The sequence below is a fragment of the Motacilla alba genome, chromosome 1A (genome assembly GCF_015832195.1).
Source record: "Motacilla alba alba isolate MOTALB_02 chromosome 1A, Motacilla_alba_V1.0_pri, whole genome shotgun sequence".
Lineage (NCBI taxonomy): Eukaryota > Metazoa > Chordata > Aves > Passeriformes > Motacillidae > Motacilla > Motacilla alba.
The window spans coordinates 33,773,829-33,801,757 of NC_052031.1; the positions used below are offsets into that span (position 1 = coordinate 33,773,829).

At 37.4% G+C, this 27,929-nt stretch overlaps 1 protein-coding gene across 1 annotated transcript; it reads left to right on the forward strand.

Moving 5' to 3' along the window:
• Positions 1 to 27,652, forward strand: CAND1 (cullin associated and neddylation dissociated 1). The gene is made up of 15 exons (XM_038154218.1): positions 1 to 281; positions 4,639 to 4,782; positions 11,550 to 11,704; positions 13,475 to 13,598; positions 14,010 to 14,266; positions 14,350 to 14,455; positions 14,955 to 15,100; positions 16,168 to 16,460; positions 17,065 to 17,206; positions 17,829 to 19,322; positions 20,105 to 20,200; positions 21,902 to 22,071; positions 22,158 to 22,322; positions 22,560 to 22,667; positions 24,369 to 27,652. Exons 1-15 carry the CDS (start codon positions 214 to 216, stop codon positions 24,591 to 24,593), a joined length of 3,693 nt encoding a protein of 1,230 aa, XP_038010146.1. The 5' UTR covers positions 1 to 213; the 3' UTR covers positions 24,594 to 27,652.
• Positions 27,653 to 27,929: the final 277 nt, after the last annotated feature.

A 27,929-nucleotide genomic window follows, 5' to 3' on the forward strand; every position in this document is an offset into this window, starting at 1 on the left:
CCGAGCGCGAGCGGCCGCGCGCGCCTCCCCGCCCCTCCCGCCGCGCCCGCCGCAGCTGCCGCCCCCGCCCCGCCGCCCCCGGCCCGGCCCGGCCCGGCCCGGCCCCTGCAGCCGCGGGCCAAGTGGAGCCGGCGAGGCCGGGAAGACGCCGCCGCCGACGCCTTCTGCTCTCCTCCTCTCCCTCCCCCCCGCGCCCCGGCCGGGTCCGTCAACATGGCGAGCGCCTCGTACCATATCTCCAACCTGCTGGAGAAAATGACATCCAGCGACAAGGACTTCAGGTGAGATCCGCCGCCGCCGCCCCTCCGTCGCCCCGCGCCCGCGCTGCCCCTGCGGCCGCCTGCGCGCCGGCCCCGGGCCTGGTGCCGCGGCGGCCCGGGCGGGGGCAGGTGCCCGGCGGCGGGGCCGGTGCCGCGGGCCCGGGCTGTCCGCGCCGCGGCTGCGGGGCTGGGCGCGAAGCTGCTGGTGCTACCCCGGGAGGAAAGTTCCCGTGAGGGGAGGCCCCCTCCTCGCTGCCCGTGAAGGACGGGGCGCGGCAGTGCGGGCATCGGCCGCGGCCTCCGCGCATCGTGGGCAGAGATCTCCAGTAGCCGGGAGAAGCCGAGCGGCCGCCAGGTTTGCCGACTGGCGTGGGGACGGGCGAGGGTGGAGGTCTGAATTCCTTAGCTCGCAGATGCTCAGAAGGCGAAGGGACGAAGCCCTGAATAACCAGCTGTCCCTGACCCTGCCTTGAGCAGCAGAGGTCGGATGAGGTGACCTCTCTCATCTCTTCCCAACTTAAAAAAACATGGATCCTGCGATTCTACGAATAGGAGCAGGAAGGGGTAACCAGCACAAGACGGCCCAGTGGAGGGCCACGATGATAAAGGGACTGGAGCATCCCCCTTATGAGGAGAGACTGAGGGAGCTGGGTGTGTTTTGTCTAGAGAAGAGAGGGGACCGCATTAATGCATGTAGTTATTCCAAAGCTGGGTGCCAAGAAGATGGTGCCAGATGCTTTTCAGTGGTGCCCAATGACAGGACTCAGAGGAATGGACATAAACTAAACCACAATAAATTTCATCTCAACACGAGGAAGAGCTTTGTTACACCGAGGGTGGCAGAGCACTGGAACAGGCTGCCCAGGGAGGTCATGGGGTCTCCCTCTCTGGAGACTTTCAAACCCCACCTGGACATGTTCCTGTGGCACCTGCTTTAGGTTACCCTGTCTTTGCAGAGTGGTTGGGCTGGATGATGTGCAGAGCTCCTTTCCAACCCAGACGATTCTGTGATCCTAAGCTCACGTCCTTCTGGATGCTGTGTCTTTTAGACAGTGGGGTTTTGTGCTCCTCATGTGGTTTGGTACTACCCCTGTGCATCCAGAGAGAGAAATCCAGTTAAGTCTTAGGGGGACTGGATTTAATTTTGAGTTCAGGATCTGTCACAGGAGCACTACTTTTCATTGGACCATTTGCTTGCTTTGTAATACATTAATAGCAGATAAAATGTAAAATATCAGAAAATGAAATAATACAAGTAAACTGTTAAAAAACAGCAGAGATAATACATTTACAGAGTACCTCTGGCAAAGCATTAGGTTAAGAAGAATTACATTGTTTTGGTATTGGGTGCAACCAGAAATTCAATTTTAAAGGTTTTACTTGTATATGAGAGTATATCAATACAGACAGGGAAAAGGCATAAAATACACTTGTTTTTTGTTGCTTTGCAGCATCACAGTGCTTAGTTTATGATTGAAGTAGATGCCATCCAAACAAGTCTCAACGTATTAAAATCTGAAGGAAAACAGAGGTTGTGATATATAGATCTGGGTTTTGAATAATCTTGTTAGGTTTTGACAGAGGGTTTTAGTGCTGGACACAAATTTGATATGGGATTTTTGTGTCAATTTCTTTCAAATTTTAATAGCTTTATATTACCTGGAGAGTTCAGACTAGACATTTTGTAAATAAAACACTGATTAGTCTAAAAAGCGACAAACTAAAATTGTCCAATTTCTTTAAATTGTTCTGGAACTAGACTGAAATATTTTTTCCTCTAAATATTACAAGATTTTTTACTGTTTTCGTACTAATTTGTTTCTGTGATTAAGTGAATTTTCCCTTTTGTACTTATGGGGAGGATGATTTACAGTAAGTTCCAGTGGATTTGTGATAAATGCTGATTTTTATGAGTTAAAAACGTTCTCTATAGAAGGGCTAGGTTATACCTGTCCAGTGCAATTGTAGCAAACACTTTTTTCCTCCCAGCTGTGTGTAATTAAAACTTCTTGTGCAGTTCTTTTAGTAGAACACACTTCAGAAATTCTGTTCTAGTAGCTTTGAACAACTTTGAAATTCTCAAATATTTTAAAAAAAAGTATTCATATGGCTTAAAATCTAATGTTACAAACCATAATAAAAATGAGTGATGATAGACCTTTATTAGCTGTTACAGAGTAACATTTTATGAAACTTTGTGTATTGTGTATTTGCATAATGGATAAACTAGTATTTAGTTTCAGTAATTATAAGTGCATTTGTTCTTCGATCATGTCTGTTTGAATAGGGACAGTGTAGTTATCCTGTTGATACCCGGGAGCAGAGTGTAAAACAACCATTGAAGTAAGCAGTCTACTGTAAAAAGTAAGCCTCATTTTTTTGGATAAACTGACCTGTCCCATGCAGAGCTGGAATATGTACTTCTTGGAAGATGGACATACTTGTGATTGTGTTGTCCACACGGAAGCTTGGGCTTAAGTTCTACAATGGGCAGTCAGGTAAGGTGGCAGTTTACAGTGTGGCTGTGTGAGAGGAGTGTCCTCCCTGCAGCAGGAGAGTGACTGCTCTGAGTGCAGGCTGTGAGGAGCTGCTGACACTAAAGCTGCCTGCTTTGCACCAGGTGAAGTTTGATGTGCAGGCAGGGGGAGTTGTGACTAAAAGTCACATTGAAACTATTTAAAACTACATTTCTAAATACCAGCTGCTGTACACTAAAGCTGCCTGGTCTCCCCACCCCATTGTGGTGTTTGGGCTGGTTTGCATGTTTCAGTGGAGAAGTCTACCAGGAGGACCCAGCTGTAGTTGAGTGCAGAGGCTGCTGGTGCACCGAGGATGTGCATGCTCTGCTTAGTTTAGGAACTGACAAGTAGGTGATGAGTGGACATGACCGTCTAAGGCTAGGAAATAGGAGCTATTGGCCGAAGAAGTGAGAGGAGGCTATTCAGTTTTTAAGAAAAGGAGGTAAATGCAGCAGGAACTTGGAGACAGTTTTTGAGTGTTCTAGTACGGTGTGACTTCATGTATACCCTTAAATTAGGTCCTGTCTGTTACCTTTACTTACCACGTAGCCTTTTTCATTACCGTGCTTAAAAGCTGATGCTTTGCATCCGCAGCCTGTTTTTGTGCACATCTGGTTCCTATCAGACTGCAGGCTTGCTTCAGTGGGACTGTTGGAGTGAGTGAAAAAGGGGTGAGGTCTTATCTGAGAAACACCTTGAGACCATTAGACTGGAATTATTAAAAGACAGGACAAGTTGAGGTCCATTATGCGAGGTTAGGCATCTGGCATTTGTGATGCGTATTAAGATTATGCAGAGTCTTGGCTTTTGTTTTCAGTAAAAAGTAGTATCTGGCATGTCAAGCTGCAGATACAACCTTCCAAGCATGACCTGAACTGAATGATGTTGTCTGCGTGAGGCTGATGTGCCTGAAGTCCAAATGTCACCCTCAACTGTTTAACTGCAAACCCTCGTTTGGTGTTTTGGGTGGGGGTTGGTGTCAGTACCAAAGCCCGTGGGATTTGTAATTGAGTAATACATCTGTATTGCTGCTTCTGAGAAGAGAGGGCACTTACAAAAGAAAAATGGATTTTGAAACAGACTTCAGAAGAAAAAGAAACAAAAAGCATAAAGGCAATATTTTTGGAAAGTAATTTTTCAGTATGTTCTTCTGTTGGTGGATAATGACTGTTATTAAATAGTGAATTAATTTATATGAAAGATGATTTTATTTGCTTGATCTCTCAGGAATTAATTTTGTTCTTTACTGTGTCACCGTGTATTGCGGACTGGATAAATATGATCAGCTCTGTTTTCTGGGCTGTAAACAAGCTAGTCTGTACAAGGCAAGAAAATGAAAAACACATGGAACATAAGCTTAACTTTTATTTCTCCCTTCATTAATTAAAGTTTGGTTTTGTGAATTTAATGGGAGAATGTTTGAGAAACTATAATTTTCTTCTTGCTTAAAACTTGTTTTAAATTCAGAGCAGAGATAATTTTTTTAACAAAGTTTTTAAAAAAAGCTTGTTTTTTACAACATCAGCATGGCTTATGAAAGGACTACTTAGAAATCTGTGAAAGTGTCAGTTTTATTTTGTGGAGATCATGTGGAATATAATGTAAATGCTGGAAGTAAAATATGTAGCTGTTCTCATAAGAGAAGGGTGATGACCTAGCTCAGTTATTATCATTTTCAAATACAGTTTTTCTTCCTTTCTGTTTTAGACATGCTACTTGCATCACAAAACAAACAACAATAACTCAATGTTAAAAGTGATTTGTGTGATAACAAATTATGGAAGCTGAGAATCTTGAATCCTGAGCACTGTGAATAAACCATATCCCTTTAGCAATAATTATCTCACATCTTTTGTCAGGTTTATGGCCACTAATGACTTGATGACAGAACTTCAGAAAGATTCTATCAAGCTGGATGATGACAGTGAAAGAAAGGTGGTGAAGATGATTTTGAAATTATTGGAAGATAAAAATGGTGAGGTACAAAACTTAGCTGTCAAATGGTAGGTATTCTTTTTCTATGATGTAAAGAATTGTATAATGACTGAACAGTATAAAGCACTTTTGAAAACTCAAACGACCACTGCTACACAAAATAATTTTAAAATTGATGTCCCCAAAGGAACCCTTATTCTTGTAGACTACCTGCCTTAATTGTTGTAATGTAAAAAACTATATTTTGTTGACATTGGGGATTAATATTTGGGGTTTCAGGGCACGAAATAGCACATGCAGTCCTTGCTGGAAGTATTTGAGTGACACACTTGTTCTTTGGTGCTAATTCTTGATTGCTAAATAGATACAAAAAGCTTATAATTCAGTGGTAGTTGCCACATTGATGGTGAGACCTTAGATGATGTGCAGGGGAAGAATTGTAGCATTAGAGTTGTTTTCAAGCAGACACGAAAACATGAAATGGTAAAGATATGGCCTCGGTTATCAAATGTGGAACTCACCTGTTCACTAACATTCAGAATACTGCGTTAATGGTTTTACAAGCTTTACAGGAACTGTAAATGTTTTATGGGATCAGGGTGCATTTACTTGTGTTTCAGAGACTTCTGTTGCTTCACTGCCCTCTCTTCCTCACTTTATTGAGCTTTGCATATAGTGTGACTTTTCCAGAGCACCCTATGAAGAGGTGCTACATTTCTTATGACTTTTTGTTCTTGGCCGTTCTGATTTTTGTTTGCTTTAAAGAGGGTGTCTCTTAGGAGGCATATAGTGTTCCTGAGAATGTTTCTTGTTTGTGAGCTCAGGTTTTTTTTTAATACTCCATACACACTACTTATATTCCATAAGGTGTGGATTGGAGTAAACTTGGTATACAAGAGCTTGAGAAGTTTCACATTGTGACTAGCCAAGTTTGTTTTAGTTTGTTATTCTGTGTAGTTTGCACTGTCAGACTAGCAAAGCAGAAAAAGCCTGTGTGTACCTCTGCTTATGTACTTAGAAGCAGTGTTTGCTTCAGCTTCTGAAGTGTTTTAAGTGATGGTAACCAAAACCTTGCAGAGACCAATTGGTGTAGGAGTGTCAAGTTTCAAGCCAGATATTAGGGATATTAGGTGTATTACCACTATAATTGTCACTACTTTTTCCCTACTGTCTCCAGGGATGCAGTGTTGTTAAAATGTGTCTTACCCATCTCCTTTTCATAACAACACAAAATACCCTGTTTCTTTTTAATTCAGACTTCTGGAATGTCATTTCCTTATGTTTCCATGGTTTTGAAACAGATTGCTTGTACTCAGTCAGAAGAGCATATTGTTGTGAAATTTGGCTCAGGCTTAGAATTGTCTTTATGTGCAATAGCATTTTATGGAAAAGTTACATTTTAGCATACATGCAATACACATTTCTAATGTACATCCTGAAATTGTCCTGAAGTTTAGATTAATACACATAGAGACATACATTACGATCCTTAATGGCAGTGTTAGAAGGTAGGGTCTAAAGTACAAGTAGTGCTTACTAAAACATTAAAGAAAGATTGCAAAGGGAAGAGAATGAGAAAATAGATGACTTCCTGTGTGTTTGCACATCCTGTTCTTATTAACAGTTCTTCAGTTTTTAAATTTACTTTGATATATTGGTAAAACTCTTGGATTTAACTAATGTGACTGAATCTCTTTCAACTTTGGAGTGTTTTTGAGAATCCCACATAATGTTAAGGAATAGTGTTCCTTAAATTTACTTTAATGGGACGAGAAACATAATAGAAAAGTTTTCAGGTGAATTATGAACATCTGTGTAGGAGGTGGACATGTGCACATTGTGGATCACATCAAGTTGTGGTTTTTTGGTTTTTTGTGTCCCAATCACTCGCAGCTGTGCTTTGAATAAAAAAACCAAAAAACAAAACAACCAAAACAACAAAAACACCACTCTTTTAGAGTATTCTCTTCTTAAAGCAGCTTGTACTCAAAACACAGTTCATGACAGTTTTAAGCCTAATGCTGCTGCTGCTGCTGCTTCCTGTTTGCTGTTCTTTTACTCCTTGTTCTTTTTCTCACACTGCTTTTTACCTGGTTTCATGACAGACTGGTTTAGGGACTTCGTTTTCTTCTGGCTTATTGTTTTCATCCTGCAGTTTACCTGTTGGTAGAAATATTGGCAGGGGTGAAGGATGGGAGAGGCTGAACACTACTAAGCTGTAGGTTTTTTAAGACAGTTCAAGCTGATCTGGAATCTTCCATCTACTACAACATTAGGTGTAAGCCTGATTCATTGGGAAGTTAATTTCAGCCAGCAAATTTTTCTTGGCTTTTTTAATTTTAAATGTGCTCTTGTGTATTTCTGTTAAGGATTTCTTGGCACTTCCAGCTGAGGAAAGCATAAACGCTGTGGTGAACTTCAGAGACTGTTAGAGTAACTTTCATCAGACCCTTGATGACCCAGTAATGTATCAATTCCCTCTCTCATAGAAAGAGGATTTAAGACAGCCCAATGCACTTATCAATCTGCACTTGAGATAGATTTTTCCTTCAGGCGGGGAGGAAAGTGCTTTAGCTTGTTAGGGGAACTTCCTCTACAGGTAGATCAGTTGAAATGCTCTGAATAAAACTCTTGCATAAGAGTCACTCTTTGAAGATTTGATTCTCGAGGTCACTGAACATGGCAGATTTGAAAGAACTCGGAGCAACCGTAAAGCAGTATTTATTTTTAGGCAAGCATAGCAACAAGTGAGCGATGTTTCTGGTTTTGCCTTATCCACTGCTTGTTTTCACACTTGAGCCAGAGGAGCTCTGTTGGTTAAAATGCCGATGAACTTTTTTCTTAATATCTCTACAAAGCACACTGGTGATTTTGTTCTTGCTCCTTTCAATTACAATATGCTGGTTTGGGGCAGGATAAAACATGTAAAAGCAAAGCAAAAGTCAGTTTTTGGGTTCATTGGTATTTGGGTAGCTATCTTGCAAAATCGTTGTCCAGTTCATTTCTGAATAAAAATGAAAATTAATGAGCTGCATTAGTAGTCTTGAAGTAAAAGCTGGCCTGCTGTAATCTTTGACCCTGCAGAAGGAAACTGAATTTTATTTGTTAAGCTTCTTACTGCAGGCAGTAGATGAAACCTATGTCAGTAATGACAGGTTGTTTACCTTGTCTTTCTTAACTGCATGTAAAATATTAAATGTGTTTTTGTTGTTTCCATTTTTTTGAAGGCATGGTTTATGATTTATCTGATAGTCATAGGCTGTTTTACCATCAGCCAGTGTGGAAAAGGCTATTCTTACAGCATATCCCTAGTTTATAGCTGTAAGTGCAATCCAGCATGATGTCCTCTGCACCTCATGGCAGCAGGAGTTACACTGCCTCTGTACAGGTTCGGTACATCAGGTGTAGTCAAGCAGTGTGGTTTGTCTAAGCGTAGGTATTGTGTTGGTATTGCTTGTTCCTCATTGCTGATAATCTTGGTGATGCTCTGTTGGCACAAATTGCATATTAATTGCTTCATGTGTTCAGTGTTGCAGTTAAAGGATGAACTGTTTCTCATTTTGAACACTTTAATATTCTGCCATTTAAACCTACACATAGAAATTTTTATTGGCTCACACTGTGAAATCTTTCCTGAAACTAGTAAGAAGCCAAACATACCCAAATCTATCTAGAGTGACAAAAAAAGGTGGGATTAAAGTAAGCACTTGCAGTGATTCCTCTCTGTGGTACTGTAGTTTCTCTGCATTTATCAGAGTGACTTCTCTGGGCAGTAGTTCAATGTAGGGAGCTCTCCCTGACGCTGTGAGTCTGAGTCATTAGTGTGAACAGGATGATGCACGTATTGGCTGCTGTGTGGCTGATCCAGTTCAGCAGCTTTAAAGCATTTTGTATGCTTTGGTAATACACTACTGCACATCATGCTATACTAGTGATTTGAATAATGTGGGGTTTTTTAAAATTTGTGAATTTTAATTCTTCCTTGTAAATAAATGTGTTTATTCCATAGCTGTTAAAATATGCCAGTTGGAGATTATAATTGGTTATATGTTGGTGTTCAGCTTCCTAATATGGAGCTATGCTATGAACACCTTTATTTCCAAATGTGTGCAATTTAAAGGAGACAGTGTGTTGCTGTTTATTTCCATAGGCAGATGAATGAGCTTTTTACTTTGAGAGAACCTAGACACAAATTATTGGCTAGTGAAAGGGAAAAGATCGAGGAGCACTTAAAACTATCCCAAATGGCCTTCAAGTCTGTAAAATACATGCTTAAGTGCAAAAGCTTTGTAGTCAGAACTGATTTGATACGAGAAGGTTATAGTTTATTTTCAATTTCCAATAAGATTGGTTTGTAATCTGGGACTAATAATAAGGTCTATAAGTAATATTTACTGATTTTGAAGGCCAGAAAAGCTTGAGATAATATTTTGTAAAATTTACTTCACAATTGTTATGTCTGCTTTGCTGAACTAATAGGTTGAATAAATAGGACTGAGATGCTGATTCAGGTAATATATGGCTTAATACTTCTCAGAAACTGTAATTTATAGTGTGTTAATATCATTCCAGTGGTTTGGTCATCTTTAGAACACTAGCAAAAAAGTGTTTCCGATTCTTAGCTGAGATGAATCTGATTGACTGGCCTTTGCTGTGATTATTTTAATTAATCATAGGTTGCATTTGAAAAATAAGCATATTTAAATCAAAAGAATTCAGTAGTTGTTCAACAGTTCAGGTTTAAAACAAGGAGTTTTTAACCTCGTGTACTGTGATCTGTTGACTGAAACGCACAGGGAATTTAATTTCTCTGGACTACTATGGAGTCATTGTACCTTGGAATTCTGTAGGTTTCTGTTCGAGTTGATTTGTTCTTGTGTTGCTTGCAAAACAATTTACTATGCACCAAGAGTAGGTGCATGCAACAGTGCTGTGAGTAGCCACTGACTGACAGTGGTGTGTATGAAGAGAAACTATATATAGATGTGTCAGTGAATCATGGTGAAGGAAAAGATTGACTGAAGAGTCAAATCAAGTTGTGAAGAAAGCTGTGAGCTTTCTTAGCTCCTGGAGAAAATGTTTCAACAGGAGCTGGGGATAGCTGGGGATATGTGTTTGTGTCTCAGAGATAATTATTGGTAATAATCTGTGTTAGCAGATGTTTGTGTACAGATTTATCAGGAGTTTTTAAGTTAGAGGCAAAAAGTTCTTACCAGTATCAGTGTTCAGAAGTTATTTTAATCACTATTAATTTAACATAATTGAAGCAGTAAAATGACCAGATTAGATTGTGGATATGGTCCTCTAAACCCCTTCCTACTCTCAGGAGTTTAGTGGCTGTAGAGATAGTTTTGTCAAATCTAAAGAATCCAGTACAGTGCCCTTTCCCTAAATTAAAGGGTAGTGTCAGGTTAGGGCATGAGGTCTGACTGTTTTTAAGGGAGGAGTCTCTGTCAAAACTGTTCATTTCTGCAGGAGCTGCTGAAGCAAGTGAGAAACCATCCATTACGTCTTCATTTCTGTGCACTTAAAGGGCTTCTTTTTATGCCTTTGATCAGATACCAGTCCGTATTTCAACTAAGAGTTCTCTTGAGATTATCTGTATGCTGTACTTTCTAAAAATGTAACCCCAAAGTTGTTTTTGTGTATTTAAGGTTATATGTAAATCTCCATTAACTACTCTGCAGATTGAATAAATTGCAGTCTTTCTGAATTTGTGGCATTGGTGTGATCATAAAGCATCAGTTTCAGATGTCTGTGCACTAGTTTGACTAATCTCAAATTAGTTCCAAGTTCTGTGCATTAACAAAATGAAGCTGGTTGCTAGTGATACTTCAGTGTCTGGTTTTGGCAAGTATGTTTTGCCTTTGCTGCCTCTCTGCCCACCCTTCCCCTGCCCCCACCCCCCACATGTATTTGCAGCAGGTTTTACCACATGAGTGGGTAAGGAGAGAAAGAAACCAAGCAGTAAGGTTTGTGAAGGAAAGCATGGGAAGTGCTAGGTGTGATTGCCTTGGGAATTGCGTATTCCTGGATGTTAATCTAAGTGTTGTGCCTCAAGTGCAAGCACTGTTCTGAGTTCATGGGAGGTAAGGCGTTCTGAGCGTGGCTGTCGAAAGAGAAGCTCCAGGTTTGCCTAACACGGTGACTGACCCCTGATGCCAAAACTTTGAACCTTACTCTGGTTACTATCGTGCAGTAAGTCACACATAGTGCTTGAGTGAGGGGCTTGTTTGTCCATGTCCTCCTCCTGTTTACTTTGCTTTCTGCCTTTTGCTTCTGCTGGGCATTTTTTTATAATAATTAGGTCTTGCCCTTGTGAATTCTTGGACATGGAAAAAAGGGTAGCAGCAATGGGGTACATACAACAGGTTTGGGGATGGAAGATATGTTTTGGGTTTGTTTCACTGCATAGAGCCATGACTGAATCCAAATGCTGTATAGAATAAAGATGCAGTAATTAAGAATATTGTATACTTGTTTGTGAATTATGCAGACACTGATGGTCAAGCATGTAAACTGATGGCTCTGACTAGATTAATTTTTTGTTATAAATCTTGCTGTGAACTGAGAAGTAAGAGGGACTGTGGTTTTGAGACTGAAGCAGAACAGCCATACAAAATGAATTTCCAGCTCCAAATAAGAAACATGTACTAAACGAGTGTTTTGTTACTAGATTTATGGAGGCAAGTTATCAGTCCAACCAGATGAGGGTTTTGAGTTTTTAAAATTCTGCTTTGTGTTGCTACCAAAACCAACTGGAAGTTTATGACTTGAATGCAAAATACTGAAATGATATTGTTGCCATTTTAATACTCTTCTCTTGTTTGTACAGCCTGGGACCTCTGGTGAGTAAAGTGAAGGAGTATCAAGTGGAGACCATTGTAGATACCCTGTGTACAAACATGCTTTCAGATAAAGAACAGTTACGTGACATTTCAAGCATTGGTCTTAAAACTGTGATTGGAGAACTTCCCCCAGCTTCCAGTGGTAAGGCATTTTGTACTAAAGACTTTATGTAGTTGTATCATTTACTAACTCAAAAAAATTTAAAAGATTGAGGTTTTAGGGAAGAGGTTTCAGTAAATTTAGTATTGGAACTAGTTTCAGTTAGGGTAAAAACATGGCACAAATACCCTCTCAGTTTCTCCTTCTCTGACTATATTGCCAAATTTAACTAGTTTAAGAACTTTTTTTTACTGAAGGATTACATTAATGTGGAAAACAAGTTCAGAGAATATGAAATTCAGTATAACAAGTTGTAAAAGCTTCTATTGTAATAATTGCCTGGTGGAGCACATCTAGGCTGTAGTAATACCTAAATCTCATCCTGGTCTTTGGTTGATAATAGCTTTAAAATTGATTACAACTCCTGTATTTTTCTTTAACCATCTGATTTCATGTCTCACTTTCTAGGAATTGTTTTGGGAAGTACCTTGTGTTTCTGACAGTTGCCTGTTAAATTAGTGAAAGTCTTATCTGCAGGTTTAAATGAAGGCAGTCTTTCCTTTAGAGGAGACACTAATGTTGAACAGCTCATCAGTTAATAGCATTACTTTTTTACTCAAGTGCTTTTCAGATATCATAGTGTATCATATGAATGAGACTAGAGAGTGATTAAAAAGGCTTTGGAAAGTACATTTGGAAATTACATTTTTAGAGACTGAGGTCTCTTGAACTAAAAAAAGCTCTGATTTTAATATCCTATTTGAAAATTGACTTGTAAATCTTGCTTCTGTCAACCAGCAGTGAGATGCATAAGCTTTACATAAATAACTAATTTTAAGTCAGTTATTTTAAGCTTTTACTCTTGTGTTTGCCTACACAAAACAAAAGAAGATGTCTGGGTGGAGGTAAAGCTCAAACAAAAATGTATGCAAGTCTTTCAATATAATTAACATTCCTAATATAAAAATAAACAGCATGTTATTTTTTGCTCCCAACTCAAACACAGATTGTTCTCTTTTTCTTAGCCTCCATGGTAACACATTAGACTGTCCATTTGTTATATTTTCATTCTAGTTGTAGTTAAGAATGAACCATAATATATATAAACTAGATTTACCATAGGCTGGAATGGTATTAATTTCACATTGAAATTTGCAAAATGTGACTCGAAGAATTTCATGCAGGTGAGGATGAGTATAACCACTGGGCAGTCATTACCATGATAGGAGTTGCTTCTCATAATTACTTGAAACAATGTTAGACAATTTGAGGAAGGGGGAACTATGAAGTTGTTATAAAGACATTTTTACTTATATTTTAAAATACTTTGGATATAAATTTTCCCCCTTTTCTCAAATGTTTCAGTAGTATTTCAGGTACTTAATTTTTAAGTAGCTTCTTGTGCAAAATAATTTTATTTTGCTTTTTGTTTTGGCATTAGAAGTAGCTCTATCTACTCCTGTACTTTTCCTTACCATATAGTATATACCTTTTTACTTATAGTCCTTTCATTTATTGCCCTAGAGTTGTTGTAGCTTTCACTTGCTATCGCTTGCCCTTCCAAAAGCAGTGTTCTGTTGTGTATACCTTCTGGGACAAGAATCCCTCCTGCTTAGTATGTTTGTACTTTTCAGCTCTAATGCTGAGCATACATGACATTAGCAGAGTGGCTGTTTAAGCTTGTTTTGTTGGTTGGAAAGAGCTTCTTTATGTAGATTGGGTTGCTTTCCATAGTCACAAACATCATCTCTGGTGTTAAAAGCTGTATTTTTAAAATATTATGGAAATGCTGAGGTTTTGTTGTACTTTCAGGTTCTGCATTAGCAGCTAATGTTTGCAAAAAGATCACAGGGCGTCTCACTAGTGCTATAGCCAAGCAGGAAGATGTGTCTGTTCAACTGGAGGCACTGGATATCATGGCTGATATGCTGAGCAGGTAAACATCCCTCTTTTAGTATGCTGGTGAATGCTCATAAATACTACTTAAAGCTTGAACTTCAGTTTTCCAAATGTTAAAATTAAATTATTCCACGTCATATGAAATAATATGGTAATATTATGTGTAGACGAAACTTAATTAAAAAAATAAGTGAATGTATTGAAGGTAATTGGTTGATCAATTACTATTTAATTTTCTGAGAACTGTAGTTTTAACCTTAATGTTTGTTATTTTGAAATTATATTTTAAACTCATTTCTTCTTTGAACAAGTTCTAAAACCTGAAATTTTAAACATTTGATTGGAATCTTGGTGATGTTTGGGGAATATTAGAAGGATTGTTTTACAGTATATGAACAAAGTTACCTAGATTCAATTGGTTTTGAGTTTGTGTTTTGTCTGTTTTAAGGCAAGGAGGACTGCTTGTTAACTTCCATCCTTCAATTCTGACCTGTCTGCTCCCCCAGCTGACCAGCCCAAGACTTGCTGTGAGGAAAAGAACCATCATTGCTCTTGGTCACCTGGTTATGAGTTGTGGCAATATGGTTTTTGTTGACCTCATTGAACATCTGTTGACAGAACTGTCTAAAAATGATTCCATGTCAACAACTAGGACCTATATACAGTGTATTGCTGCTATCAGTAGGCAAGCAGGTCATAGAATAGGTAAGAAAAATATATAAATTATCTTTTACTTTGAAGTTTTTCCATGAGAGTAATTAACGTAGCTATTTTTTTTCTCTTACCAGGCGAATATCTTGAGAAAATAATTCCTTTGGTTGTAAAGTTTTGTAATGTAGATGATGATGAACTACGAGAGTATTGCATTCAAGCCTTTGAATCTTTTGTTAGGAGGTAAGTCATTCATGGGTACCTATTTCAGGCTTTCTTAAGATCTATAGTGTATCATTTGGTTGTAAGCTGTCGAGAGACAGCCTCCTTCATACAAAATACTCTTGCAAGCTCTGAGCTGGAACAGTTCTGTAGCTATCTTGTAACTTAGCTCTCAAGGAGTGTGTTACATCTGTACTCTACAAGCTTTCTACTGTGCCATTGCTACTTGTGCAAAGAAGAGATGGGAGGTATTCTAATAATGTTTGTGTCCAATAGTGGTGATAAAAAATTGGTAGCCAAAGGCATATCTGAATCCTTTGCAACCTTCCAGTCTAGCAGATCCTGTTACAAAGTGGCATGGCCCTTTCTGACCTTCCTTTTGAATTTCTGTAGTTCAGAGGGATGCCTTGATGTTGTCTTGGCTACTCTCTCCAAAGTACAGCATGCAACATGAAATCTTTTAAGAATATTTTAGTACTTCAAAGTAATTTGACAGTGATTGTATTTTTATATTACACAGGTGTCCTAAAGAAGTTTATCCTCATGTATCTACTATTATAAACATTTGTCTTAAATATCTTACTTATGATCCTAATTACAATTATGATGATGAAGATGAAGATGAAAATGCTATGGATGCTGATGGCGGTGATGATGATGATCAAGGTATGTTCTTTTCTTGGTTTGGGGGAGAGGATGAGCTTTTGATGCTGCACCCATCTGAGAAAATTGGTATGGGTGGTAATAATGCTGATATATATGCTGATAAATACCAATATTTTAATGACTTGTGTACTTCCATTCAAATTTTTTACCTCTTTTAAACGTGGCTAATGAACTCACTTCCTGGAATAAAAGGATAGGATGTTGATGCTGAAGATCAGTAATTCTGAGAGGGAACACAAAATACAAGACAAATATTTTAAAATACCTGAAAGGTGTAAAAAGGCAGAAGCATGATATAAATAAAGTGAGAACATCAGTTAATTAATTGAAATACATATACAGTATGGGAAAGGCTTCTCACTACTTTCCACTGTAATGTATTGGCACCTAATGCATAAAATCAGAATAGATTGAAAATTACTCAGTATTTTTCAGTAGGATAGAAGTGTTTCAGACTGAAAGGTACAAGGTATTTTATTGTTAATATGGTGGCAAGCATTGCCACATATAAGCTTTGTGAAAACTTGGACACACAAGTAATATGAACTGAGGGCATAAAATTATCATTACTTAAGGAAGGAGTGAGCTGCATAGTTGTTGCTTTAAGACCTGAAAAATCTATATTGCTGATTTTATCCTTTTTGTTATTTTTGGGGACACTGTATAGTTTGATTTACCTCTAGAAAGAAGTAGACAGAATAATTTGTTGAATCTTGATCAGCTAGTATTCACTGGTGCTTTGTTGTCATGAATAAAGAAGAATGTGCTTTAAATCAGTAGTCAAGCTGGAAATACGATGGGGAGCTTCTTTTCCTATTTACTCTTTAAATTAATATGTGTGGGAGACTAATGTGAAAAAATTGGCTGAGAATTACAAGTTAGGCTGTTTAGAAGGCTTTTTATATGTATGGTTTTGAACATAATTCTGAACCTGTTTCTTTGTGTGTCTTATGCAAAGAACCCAACTTTTTAATTGTTTCAAAAGTGTGTTCTTTTTAATTGTTTAAAATAAAACTTGATGCTTTGCTTGTCTAGACTTGAACATATGCATAATTTATTTTTTCAAGGGAGTGATGATGAATATAGTGATGATGATGACATGAGCTGGAAAGTGAGGCGTGCAGCTGCTAAATGTCTGGATGCTGTGGTTAGCACACGACACGAAATGCTTCCAGAATTCTACAAAACTGTATCTCCTGCTTTAATAGCCAGATTCAAAGAACGTGAAGAAAATGTTAAAGCAGATGTTTTTCATGCATATCTTTCTCTTTTAAAACAAACTCGACCTGTGCAAAGTTGGCTTTGTGATCCTGATGCAATGGAACAAGGAGAGACACCTTTGACAATGCTTCAGAGTCAGGTTATTTGTAAAGATTTTTGTTATCTTTGAGAAGACATGTTAAAATTGCACCCTGTTTATAAGGATAGTTCATTCAATGTGCTTTATCCTGTAGTACTAACATGGAGAGCAAGCTGGGTAAACTGGCCCTAAAAACTATAGCAGTCTTTGAAATTGACTTGTGCAAATGTGCTTACTTAAGTTGTTTACTCACCTGTAAAAGTTGCATGTCCTATGTCATTTAGCCACATTGCCAAAGCAAAAGTTACTTTGTGTGTTCTGTATCCAGGCATAAGATCAAGATAAAACTTGATCTGCTGCAACATACTGTATTTGCAGAATAGAAAGGATAATGCTGAAAAACTTCATCTAAGCGAATTGTGTAGATGACTTTTCAATTGTTGCTCTCTGCAGTTTTATTAATGCAAATCACCTTTCTAAGCTAAATCACTTTTTTTTAAAAGCAATTATTTTGAATCTTTATTTCCTAGCCTTTCTACAACTTCTTTGTTCTGTAGAGAAATCAGGGGGTTAGGATGCACATATTTCTTTATATTCCCCCGGTGATTAATAATGAAAGAAATGCCATCTCTTGAATCAATTAACTGATGTGTGATGATTACAGGTTCCCAACATAGTTAAAGCCTTGCACAAACAGATGAAGGAGAAAAGTGTAAAGACTCGTCAGTGCTGCTTTAACATGCTGACTGAGCTAGTAAATGTGTTACCTGGAGCCCTAACACAGCATGTTCCTGTACTTGTACCAGGTATGAGAAACACAGCATTAACTTAAATACTTAGCAATAAATGGTATGGGAAGTTCTGAAACATCAAAATATTGAAGTCCCGACTGTGCTTTTTGCAAAGGCTTTGAAGTGTGGCTTCTGTTGAAAGAAAATGGCAAAATAATCAGCTATTATATGTATCCATATAAATATTTTAGTCATATATTTCCATTAATCTTGAAAAGAATATTAAAGGTTTTTTCTTCTTTATAAAAAAAAAGTTAATTTGATTCTAATTACAAACTCAAACTGCCTTCTTTTCCATCCGAACAGGGAAAAATATTTTCATAGTTTAGCTTTTAAAACTTTAAATGTTGAAATTTGAAGTAATGGTGAAAAGTAGTTTGGACATGTTAAAGGTTCAGAATTTCTTGATAATTAAGAAAATATGTCATAAACCATTGAATGGCCCATGTCTTTTGAGGGAGGAAGCTTAAAAGCTAACTGGCTGAATAAAGTGATTAAAGGGGTTTGGAAGCATTCAGAAAGATGGGGAGCCAGAAGGCATAAATTCGGTATAGCTGCCTTCCTTTGGAAATTTTAGTGTTCTAGCAGACTCTATAAATACCTGCTCTAAAAATACATTTTTTTTGGTTTCTTCCAGGAATAATCTTTTCACTGAATGACAAATCAAGTTCTTCTAATCTGAAGATAGATGCTTTGTCCTGTTTGTATGTGATCCTCTGCAATCATTCTCCCCAGGTCTTTCATCCTCATGTTCAAGCATTGGTACCTCCAGTTGTAGCTTGTGTTGGTGACCCATTTTACAAGATAACATCAGAGGCACTTTTGGTTACCCAACAACTTGTAAAGGTTATTCGTCCTTTAGACCAGCCTACGTCCTTTGATGCTACTCCTTACATCAAAGATTTGTTTACGTGTACAATCAAAAGATTAAAGGCTGCTGACATTGATCAGGAGGTGAAAGAAAGGGCAATATCTTGCATGGGTCAAATAATTTGTAGCCTTGGTGACAGTCTAGGTACAGACCTGCCTAGTACACTTCAGATCTTTCTAGAGAGACTGAAGAATGAGATCACTCGGTTAACTACTGTGAAGGCAATGACATTGATTGCTGGTTCTCCTTTGAAGATAGATTTGAGACCAATCCTTGGGGAAGGAGTTCCTATTCTTGCTTCTTTTTTGAGAAAGAACCAGCGAGCTTTGAAGCTGGGCACTCTTTCTGCCCTAGATATTTTAATTAAGAATTACAGTGACAGCTTGACAGCTGCCATGATTGATGCAGTCCTGGATGAGCTTCCACCTCTGATTAGCGAAAGCGACATGCACGTATCACAGATGGCCATCAGTTTTCTGACAACACTGGCTAAAGTATATCCTTCCTCCCTGTCAAAGATTAGTGGCTCCATTCTCAATGAACTTATTGGGCTGGTAAGATCACCCCTACTTCAGGGTGGAGCACTTAGTGCCATGCTAGAATTTTTCCAAGCTTTGGTTGTGACTGGTACAAACAATTTAGGCTATATGGATTTACTGCGCATGTTAACGGGTCCAGTGTACTCACAGAGCACAGCACTTACTCACAAGCAGTCTTACTATTCCATTGCCAAATGTGTCGCTGCCCTTACTCGAGCCTGCCCTAAGGAAGGACCAGCTGTTGTAGGTCAGTTCATTCAAGACGTTAAGAACTCGAGGTCCACAGATTCCATTCGTCTTTTGGCTTTGCTTTCTCTTGGGGAAGTTGGCCATCACATTGACTTAAGTGGACAAATCGAGCTGAAGTCTGTAATACTGGAAGCGTTCTCCTCTCCTAGTGAAGAAGTCAAGTCAGCGGCATCATACGCCTTAGGCAGTATTAGTGTTGGCAATCTTCCTGAGTATCTGCCATTTGTCCTACAAGAAATAACCAGTCAGCCTAAGAGGCAATACCTTCTTCTGCATTCCTTGAAAGAAATAATTAGCTCTGCGTCAGTGATTGGTCTCAAACCATATGTTGAGAACATCTGGGCCTTACTCCTGAAGCACTGTGAATGTGCAGAAGAGGGTACAAGGAATGTTGTTGCTGAGTGCTTGGGCAAGCTTACGTTGATAGACCCAGAGACTCTGCTTCCACGACTCAAGGGATACTTGGCATCAGGTGAGGAGTAGTAATGAATGTATGTGTTGGAGCAGATGGCTTTATGATACCTGTTAATAAATGGATCTAGTTTTTCAAATTACTTCCTTAAATGTTGTGCCTTGAAGTTCTGCTCCCCTCCCCCAACAATGGAAGGTTAAGGTTTTTTATGTTTACTAGAAGTTGTTAGTCATGCACTACAAGAATGACTTGTGTTCTGCTTTCAGGCATTATATTTCTGTTAACAGTGTTATGTTTTATGTTTAAGACAGATCTGTAAACTTGAAGGGGAAGGAGCATGGGTGACTAAGGGACAAATTAACAAACCAATTGCAGCATTTTAACCTTTTGGTGTAGATTACTGTATTCCTAATTTTCAGATAAGGTTTCTGAAGTTTTTTAGAATTAGGAAAGATTTTTGTGCATAATTCATGAATCAGTCTCATATCAAGAACTGTATTCACGTGTTTTCTTCATGTGCTTCTGCTGTAAGGGGGAGAATTTTTTTGTAGGCCGATGTGTGATCATAAATAATCTATTTTAGTAGGCTTATTGCTCAAATTTTCTATAGGAGATGACATTACATGCTTATTACAATGTTATGGATTTTCCCCCTGTTTAAAATATTCTATCTGTAGGTTTATTTGAGTTAGATATTGCATTGCTAGCAATAAATAGCATTTCTTGTTTGCTGTTCTTAAGAGTATTAGAAGTCCAAGAGGAATGAGTGGCATTGAGCATGATTTGGATTCTTTTGTTGTTCTGTTTTAATCTTGCATGTTCACACTTTTGTTTCATATTAGGGTCCTCATATGCTCGAAGTTCAGTGGTTACTGCTGTTAAGTTTACTATTTCTGATCATCCTCAACCCATAGACCCACTCTTGAAGAACTGCATAGGTAAGTACTCCACTTATACTGACAGCTTCTATGTTTTCAGGCAAGAGAATTACATTTAAATTTTTTTTTGTGTTACCAGAAATAAATATTTTGAAGATACTAGAATTAGCTGCTAATGATAACTGTTGGAAGAATTACAAGATATTTCCATAGTAGCCAATTATTTCTATTAACACTAATGTATTTGAATTCTGAGCGGTAAAAATTATGTAATTAAAAATTCGATGTATTGACTTTGTGATGGGCAATACAAGAAGCTAATGTTTTTATTAGGATGGGATCCAAAAGCTGATTTCCTTTCCCATGTTTATGCCAAATTATATCAGTTTGATTTAGTAAGATGTACTATATTTACCAAGAACTGTGGTCTTGGAAATATTTGATATTCAGTCACTTAAGACATGTATGCTTGTGTGAATTATTCTGAGTATTACCAGGTTTTGAATTGTAAATATAGGTTGTTATGATTCTGTAATGCTTGTAGTCTGAAAGCGTTTGGAATTATGTGTATTTTTATACAGGAATAAGGTAATCAGATCTTTCAGTGTAACATCAGTATGACAAAGGCATTTGCAATGCTGTGGCTTTTTTTGTTTTCGCATTTGTATAACAAAGTATTGTAGATTTTTTTAAGATGTTATGAATGTTCTATGTTTGGTTAATTACAGGTCTAAAGATCTGTAAAAAATCCTCTATGCTTCTTAACCTATTAGGAGGGGTAAGATTTGTGCTTAAAAGCATAAAGTTTTGTAAAAAGCAAGGTTTTATTTATAGGGAAATGAAGTCAGTTTAGTGTGTGTTATTTTCATCACTAAGCTTTTTTTGTTTTTTAAGTAATACATTCAAGAATTATGCTTGTAGGTTTTTTCCCCTACTGAAGTTGCCTTGCCCCTTTGGTTTCTGGAAATATTTATTGATTATTCAATCAAAAAGCTATCAGAATCTATTACTTTAAAAATCTCAGTCATTTAATGTTTTGTTACCCAGCTTTTTGGTGGGTATGAGAGTCACTTTGTTTTTCCACCTTGTTGGTTTTCTCCTTGGAAAATGTTCATTCCTCATGGAAGTTGCTACAACTTCACAAACATTGAGGATATATTAGTGCAGCCATTTATTATAATAAGGCTGTGTTACAGAACTATAGAAAAATCCAATTTAAAAATGCCCAAAGGGGGGCATGGGGGAGGTGGTGCAACATTAATATATACTGAGTAGGCCAGTTTTACAGTAATTTAGGTATTCTCAGTATATGCCAATTGGAGGGTTAAAAAATCAGTTATGTCGGTAGTTTCCATGAGAGGTGTTCTGGAACTCCTGAACTGCAGAAATTGAAATTGGTTTTCTAGTACATACTGTGAGAGAATTTTAATAAATGGAGGAAATGAAAGGTTAAATGTAATTTTCATTAATTTACATGAAATGAAAGTTTATATGTCATTGTGGTGGCCATTTATTTTGATAGTGTTTCTTCTACTACTGTTTCATTATATGAAGTACTATGTAGCAATTATATTAATACTTTTCATATAATGATAATTAATCCTTTTTTTGTGTAATCATGCTGAAATAGCAGGTGTCTTTTACATTAAAATAACTCCTGCACTAAGTATGTCTTTTTGTAAGTTTAAAACTAAGCAAAAATATTTTAAAAGTTGCAAATGTAAAAGATCCTCATAGGTTGCTTTCTTTCTGTGATTGCAGGTGATTTTCTGAAAACTCTGGAGGACCCAGATCTCAATGTCAGGAGAGTAGCCCTAGTGACATTTAATTCAGCTGCCCACAATAAACCATCTTTGATAAGGGACCTATTAGATACTGTGCTTCCTCATCTTTACAATGAAACAAAAGTCAGAAAGGAATTAATCAGAGAGGTAGGTTAACTGAGAAAAAACAATGCTGAATATGTAAGTAGGTTATTTTTAAAAAGTGTATTAACTTTTTTGTTATTCACTGACAGGTGGAAATGGGACCATTTAAGCACACAGTTGATGATGGGTTGGACATCAGGAAAGCAGCTTTTGAGTGCATGTATACTCTATTGGATAGCTGTTTGGATAGACTAGATATATTTGAATTCTTAAACCATGTTGAAGATGGCCTGAAGGATCACTATGATATTAAGGTTAGCTGTCATTTTTCTCTGTGAAAGCAGTGACTTTGTCAAAATATTTCAAATAGTGAATAGACTGAAATGGTAAAAATGTTACTTCATATGCCTAAATACTTCACTACATTTGCCATTTTCATTAAAGTGTGACTGTTCAAAAGGTTACACAGCATCCTGGGAAATATATCTCCATATATGTGAGAGGCATAACTAGCATAACTGTTGTTGAATTGGGTTTTTTCCTCACCCTAGATGCTGACCTTTTTAATGCTGGTGAGACTGTCTACCCTTTGTCCAAGCGCGGTGCTGCAGAGATTGGACAGGCTTGTTGAACCTTTGCGTGCTACATGTACAACTAAGGTATTTCAGCCTATTTAAATTCATTGTTTTGTGTTTTCTTACAGAAATATAAATGAACTCATGTTTAAAGAATACCTCTGTACTGCTGTAGCGTTTCCTGAGTTACAGTTGATAAGCTGCAGTAGGCAGGATAATTAGATTAGAAATGAATGGATCTTTGTACAAGTGTTAAATGTATTTAAATTACAGATGGAGAGATAGATTTGTAAGCTTCTTTTTAAAAATCCTCTGTTTCTTTGATGCATTTTCTTTTGTTCCTTAAAAATTCAGCTGCCACTTGGGCAACTTATAAATCTCACTTCATTATAAATAGTGAAACTGGAATACTGAGAGTTTATCTGACTTCTGATGATGGTGTTGTTTCAGACAAGCATTTGGCTGATGAAGGCAGTGTAAAGTAGTCCTTGTTTTGTCAGGCTTTTTGTCTAGACTTTTGTTAGAGTTTTTGTCATTTACCCCACCTCTTCTTGTTTTATATTACAGGATTATTGGATCTTTGTAGTTAGTCTCTGTGAAAAACACCAATCAGTTGTTTTTAGAATTTTAAAAGTTTAAGAGTAATAAAATGGTTATAAAAATAGTAATATAATTAGAGTAATAAAAGTTTGGACAATTAGGATTTAGGACAATTTGAGACAATAAAAGCAAAGAGTTACGGATGGTCCAGGTACCTCTTTCTGGGCAAAATAAGCCCGAAGAAGGATACATGTTAACAGAGGATTAACCCTTAAAAGCAATAGCCTGTTGCATATTCATACACCTCATACATGACGCATAAATTCCATTCCAACAAAGGATTCTGTCTAGTCAGTGTCAACTTCTTCCTCTTAATCCTAATGGTGTCTTCAGGGCTGAGCGAGGTGGGAAGAAGTTAGTTTCTTCTGATAAGAGAGCAGCAATAAATTGTTTTTCTCTGAAAGATTTAGGTGTCCTGTGGCTGCTATCTGGTGCGAGTCCTGTCTTTAAAAAAAGTATCTTACATAGCATAGTTTCTATTTTAACATTATGTTATAACCTAAAACTATATTTAGCACACTACTTAAGAAAATTAATACAGCATAACTTTCTAACATAACACATACAATATTCATTTTAATATTTGCGAAATGCCAGTCATAAAATATGCATTTTTTTACAGTCTCCTTCCATTCCTGCTTGGTCTTGATTCACCTGCATGCTCTGACAGTCATTTATTGCCTGATTTAGCTTGCTTTTCCATTACACTAGTCTGCTGTATTTCATATACTGAACATAGACTGCCTTTAATTATAATTTATGTTTGTAGCACTGAAATATCTTTGAGAATAACAACAGAAGGTTAAGCAGTTATTCTAATGAAGGTCAGCTTCTTTAAAAAGTTCTGTCCTCTGGAAGCTGGGATTATTGTTATAATAGCAGTTTAAAGTCATTTACTGACCTTACTAGCTTAAAGGCTGGCTGCTGTAGTTGCTTTGATTTGGTGATTGACTTGGCAGCTTACAACTTTTTGTCTGCTTACTGTGCTGTGTTGAAGCTTCAGTCTATTTGTAAACTGCTGGTAAAAAATTGTGCTAAAAAGATGTGTTGGGGTATTTTTTGTTTGGTTCGTTTTTTTAAGAGCATAGATGATTTTTGAGAGGAAATACTTTTTTTAAGGTACATTTTTTAAGATTGGTATAGAGTTTGAGTAAAGTTTCAAACATATTTTCATTTTTTCTGTAGGTAAAGGCAAACTCAGTGAAACAGGAGTTTGAAAAGCAAGATGAACTAAAACGATCTGCTATGAGAGCTGTAGCAGCACTTCTTACCATTCCAGAAGCAGAGAAGAGTCCATTAATGAGTGAATTTCAGTCACAGATAAGCTCTAACCCTGAGCTGGCAGCCATCTTTGAAAGTATCCAAAAAGATTCATCATCCACTAACTTGGAATCAATGGACACTAGTTAGATGTTTGTCTAATGGGGACCATTATGTTGAACCATATGATGCACTGAATTGACAGGTTATGAGTAAGAAACAGAAAAAGTATCTAATCTACACATTGTTCCACTTTATTTACCTTTATGGAGACAGTTGGCTTTTCCCATAATTGCTTTTTTAGCATTTATTCCAGAAATGTATTTCCATAGTCCAGAGTTTAACCACTCTTGTTTTAGTGGATTTGGCCACATTTGGGAATTAAAAAGTTGACTCATGGTGTATGGAAATAAATTCCAACATCCATTTGCCCTGTAATGTTTAGGATTAAAATGTCAAAATTTTGTGACCATGATTTTTTTTTTTCTTTTAGTCATTCTTTCTACTTGTAAACAAAATGGGGGGAGGTGGGAATCAAGTGTCCAGGTGCACCATGTTTTTTGTATAACTTTTTATTCTTTTTTGTTTCAGCTTCATAAATTGGTTTGGCTGGCAGATGAATTATGTGTAAGATTTATTATATTAAAAAGAGAGTTTGGGCACAGTTCAAAAAGAGCAGACATAAATGTCATTTTTACAGATGTGGGGATTAGAAAACCAATATCCCTGTTGTGCACACTAATTTTGCATGAGCAAGTTTACAAATATATATTGTCTGTAAAACAGCATGTGCAGTTTATTCGTAATGCAAGTTAAACTAAGTTCTACTGTATCAGTGCAGTTTTCAGGTATTTTGACATACAGGCCATTCATACAGGAAGGGATGAATGAAGGTTTGTTGTCTTAACCTGGCTTTCTAAAATGCCAGTAATATGACCCTGCAGATATTCTTACAGTAAACATGACAGTTTCTGCAGTTTTCATGGGTTTTCATTCCCAAAGACTGAATCCACTGGAATTAAGGTGGACAAACCGTAAGATTGGAAGGAAACAAGATGGAGGTAGAATGAGCAGAGAAAACAAGAGCTGCTCAGTGGTTCCTGAACTCTGCATTCAATTTTGCTTTTATTATAAAAGTATGAAGGAAGTTTCTTCAGTGGATTCTATCTCCTATTCTTCATCTGACAGCTTTTGTTAAGGCACTAATATATGGTGTTACCTAGAGAGGTGTTGCCAGACCATCATTTTGTTCTGGCACGTGGCACCACCAGTAGGCTGCAATGCTGCAAGTGCCATACAGTATTCTGGTGAGACAGGAGACGGGGAATGGCCAAAAGGCTGGAGAGAGATAGGGAGGGAGGGAGCAAACAGAAGAAAACATTCTTCTGTGGATACACTGAGGTAATTCAGAAGTGGACCAGAAGCTGGCAGTCCCACAATGAACTGGATTTGGGAATTTAATAACAATTTAATAACAAAATGATCAGGGACCACTGCCTCATTACTTTAATGCAGCTACTTAGTTGTCTTTTTTTTTTTTTTTTTTCTGAAGTCAGTTACAAATTTGAATTTTTTAGTTAACTGGTCTTTTTTAGCTAGTTTGATATTTTGGAAATCTGTTACATGGGTACGTGGCATAAGCTGCTACAGGACTGAAAAAGCATTCATTTTTATGACCTCAGAGACAGTTTCCTGTGAGCATTGGGGCTTGGGGGCAAAATCTTCACCTTACATGCTTGCAGCTTGGGAAAAGCAAAGGAGATATTGGTACATTTTACTTTAATAGAAGGACCTGAACAAAGAAGTCTATGAACTCGTTCAATAGTAACAAGTCTAATGCTGTAGAAATTTTTGAAAATGTAGCTTTTTCTGTCTCCAAAGTCTTCATACTAATGTAACAATTGTCTTCTAGAAGTAGAAATAAATGAGATTAAACATACCAACATATCTAAATGTCATGAAAAGGAATGGGATGACTAGAGAGAAACCATACAGTAGAAAAATCACTGTGAATTAGGTTTATGTTATCTTACTGTATAAATCATCTACTTCAATTGCAGCAATATACAGGCCTCCTGATTAAGAATCTCTTGTACTAATGACTAAGCTTTGAACTTTTTGCGTTAAGTTTTCAAAGTATATTAAAATGTTTTCTAGATCTAAAGTTAGATGTGAGAATGGTATGATAAACATGAACCATAAGGCTAAAACAGGAAAAGAGAGTAGGTGACAATGGTAAGTGAACAGAGTATTTGTAGTTGAGAAGGTCTGTGTGTGCCACAACAAACAGCTGATGTGGTGGGTGGAGGCAGATCATCTTCACTTTGTTTTACAGTACTTTACAGTGGAGCAAGCTTAAGGACAGAAGGGAAGGTTGAGCTCTATTACGTTGTGAATGCTTTCTTACAGAAGAGTAATCTTCACTTTGACCACGGACAAAGCATGTGGGAACATAAGAACTAAGTCTTCCCTGTAAATTGCAGAAATTCTAAGTGGTTGTCTCCACATAGCAGTTGTCTTCCCACACCACCAAAATAACTAACTCAAAGATTGTAACTGCACCGTAATTACTGAGATAATTTATCCAAGTTACAAAATCTAACTGTGTTAGGTGTTGAAATTCCACTCAATTTCACTGGATCATTAGATTGAAAGTTTTCTTTGTTTTTCCCTCTGTATATCCAAGTACTTGTATAAATCTGGTGTGTTTGTGCTTTTAGATCAATTACGTTCATGTAATTCTCTTAAAGAAGATGTCAGGAATACCTGTAGCTGTTTTTTAAATGCTAAGTAATTTGAACTGAAATAGGAGATTTCTCTCACTAAAACAAAACCAGCATTCTAAAAGGCTGCTCTTAGGATGTTTGGTAAAATTAGAACTTCCTCTAGTATTTTTCATCACTTTGCACACAGACAATTGAGACCAATTAACAAGCTTGTGCATAATATAAAAATGGTTGGCCAGTCCTCACATTGTAGATTCTTGGGTTAAAATATTTTTGTATCTCAAAAATACTTCATGCTCTGTTTTTCAGTGAAAGAACTCGCCATCCTTACAGGAGAGTTTTTTTTTCTAAAATTATAAATTGAAACCTACGAATACTTCAAGAAGGCTGCACTTCAATCATGTAAATTTATTTTTTTATATCATTTTCCTTCCAAGTATGGCATCTAATGCAGCAGTTGACAAAATAAAGAGAGCTGTACTACTTCCAGTTGTATTTTTATGAGGTGTACAAAGCAGTACATAGCCATGTAAACAGCATTGCTTCCTTCAAATGAAGGATTATATTTAAATTTCATCAGCTAAAAGTTAAGAATTAAAAATCCATATCTGCTCCTATTGTATTTGCCTTAACAGATGTTCTCAATAATGAGGCTTGGAACAAGTTCACCCTGCACTGGTGGACTTAGCAGTAGGGATTTAGCAACTGTTCTCATACTTACTGGTACTTCTCCATTCTCTCCACTTCTAAAAGCAAAGTA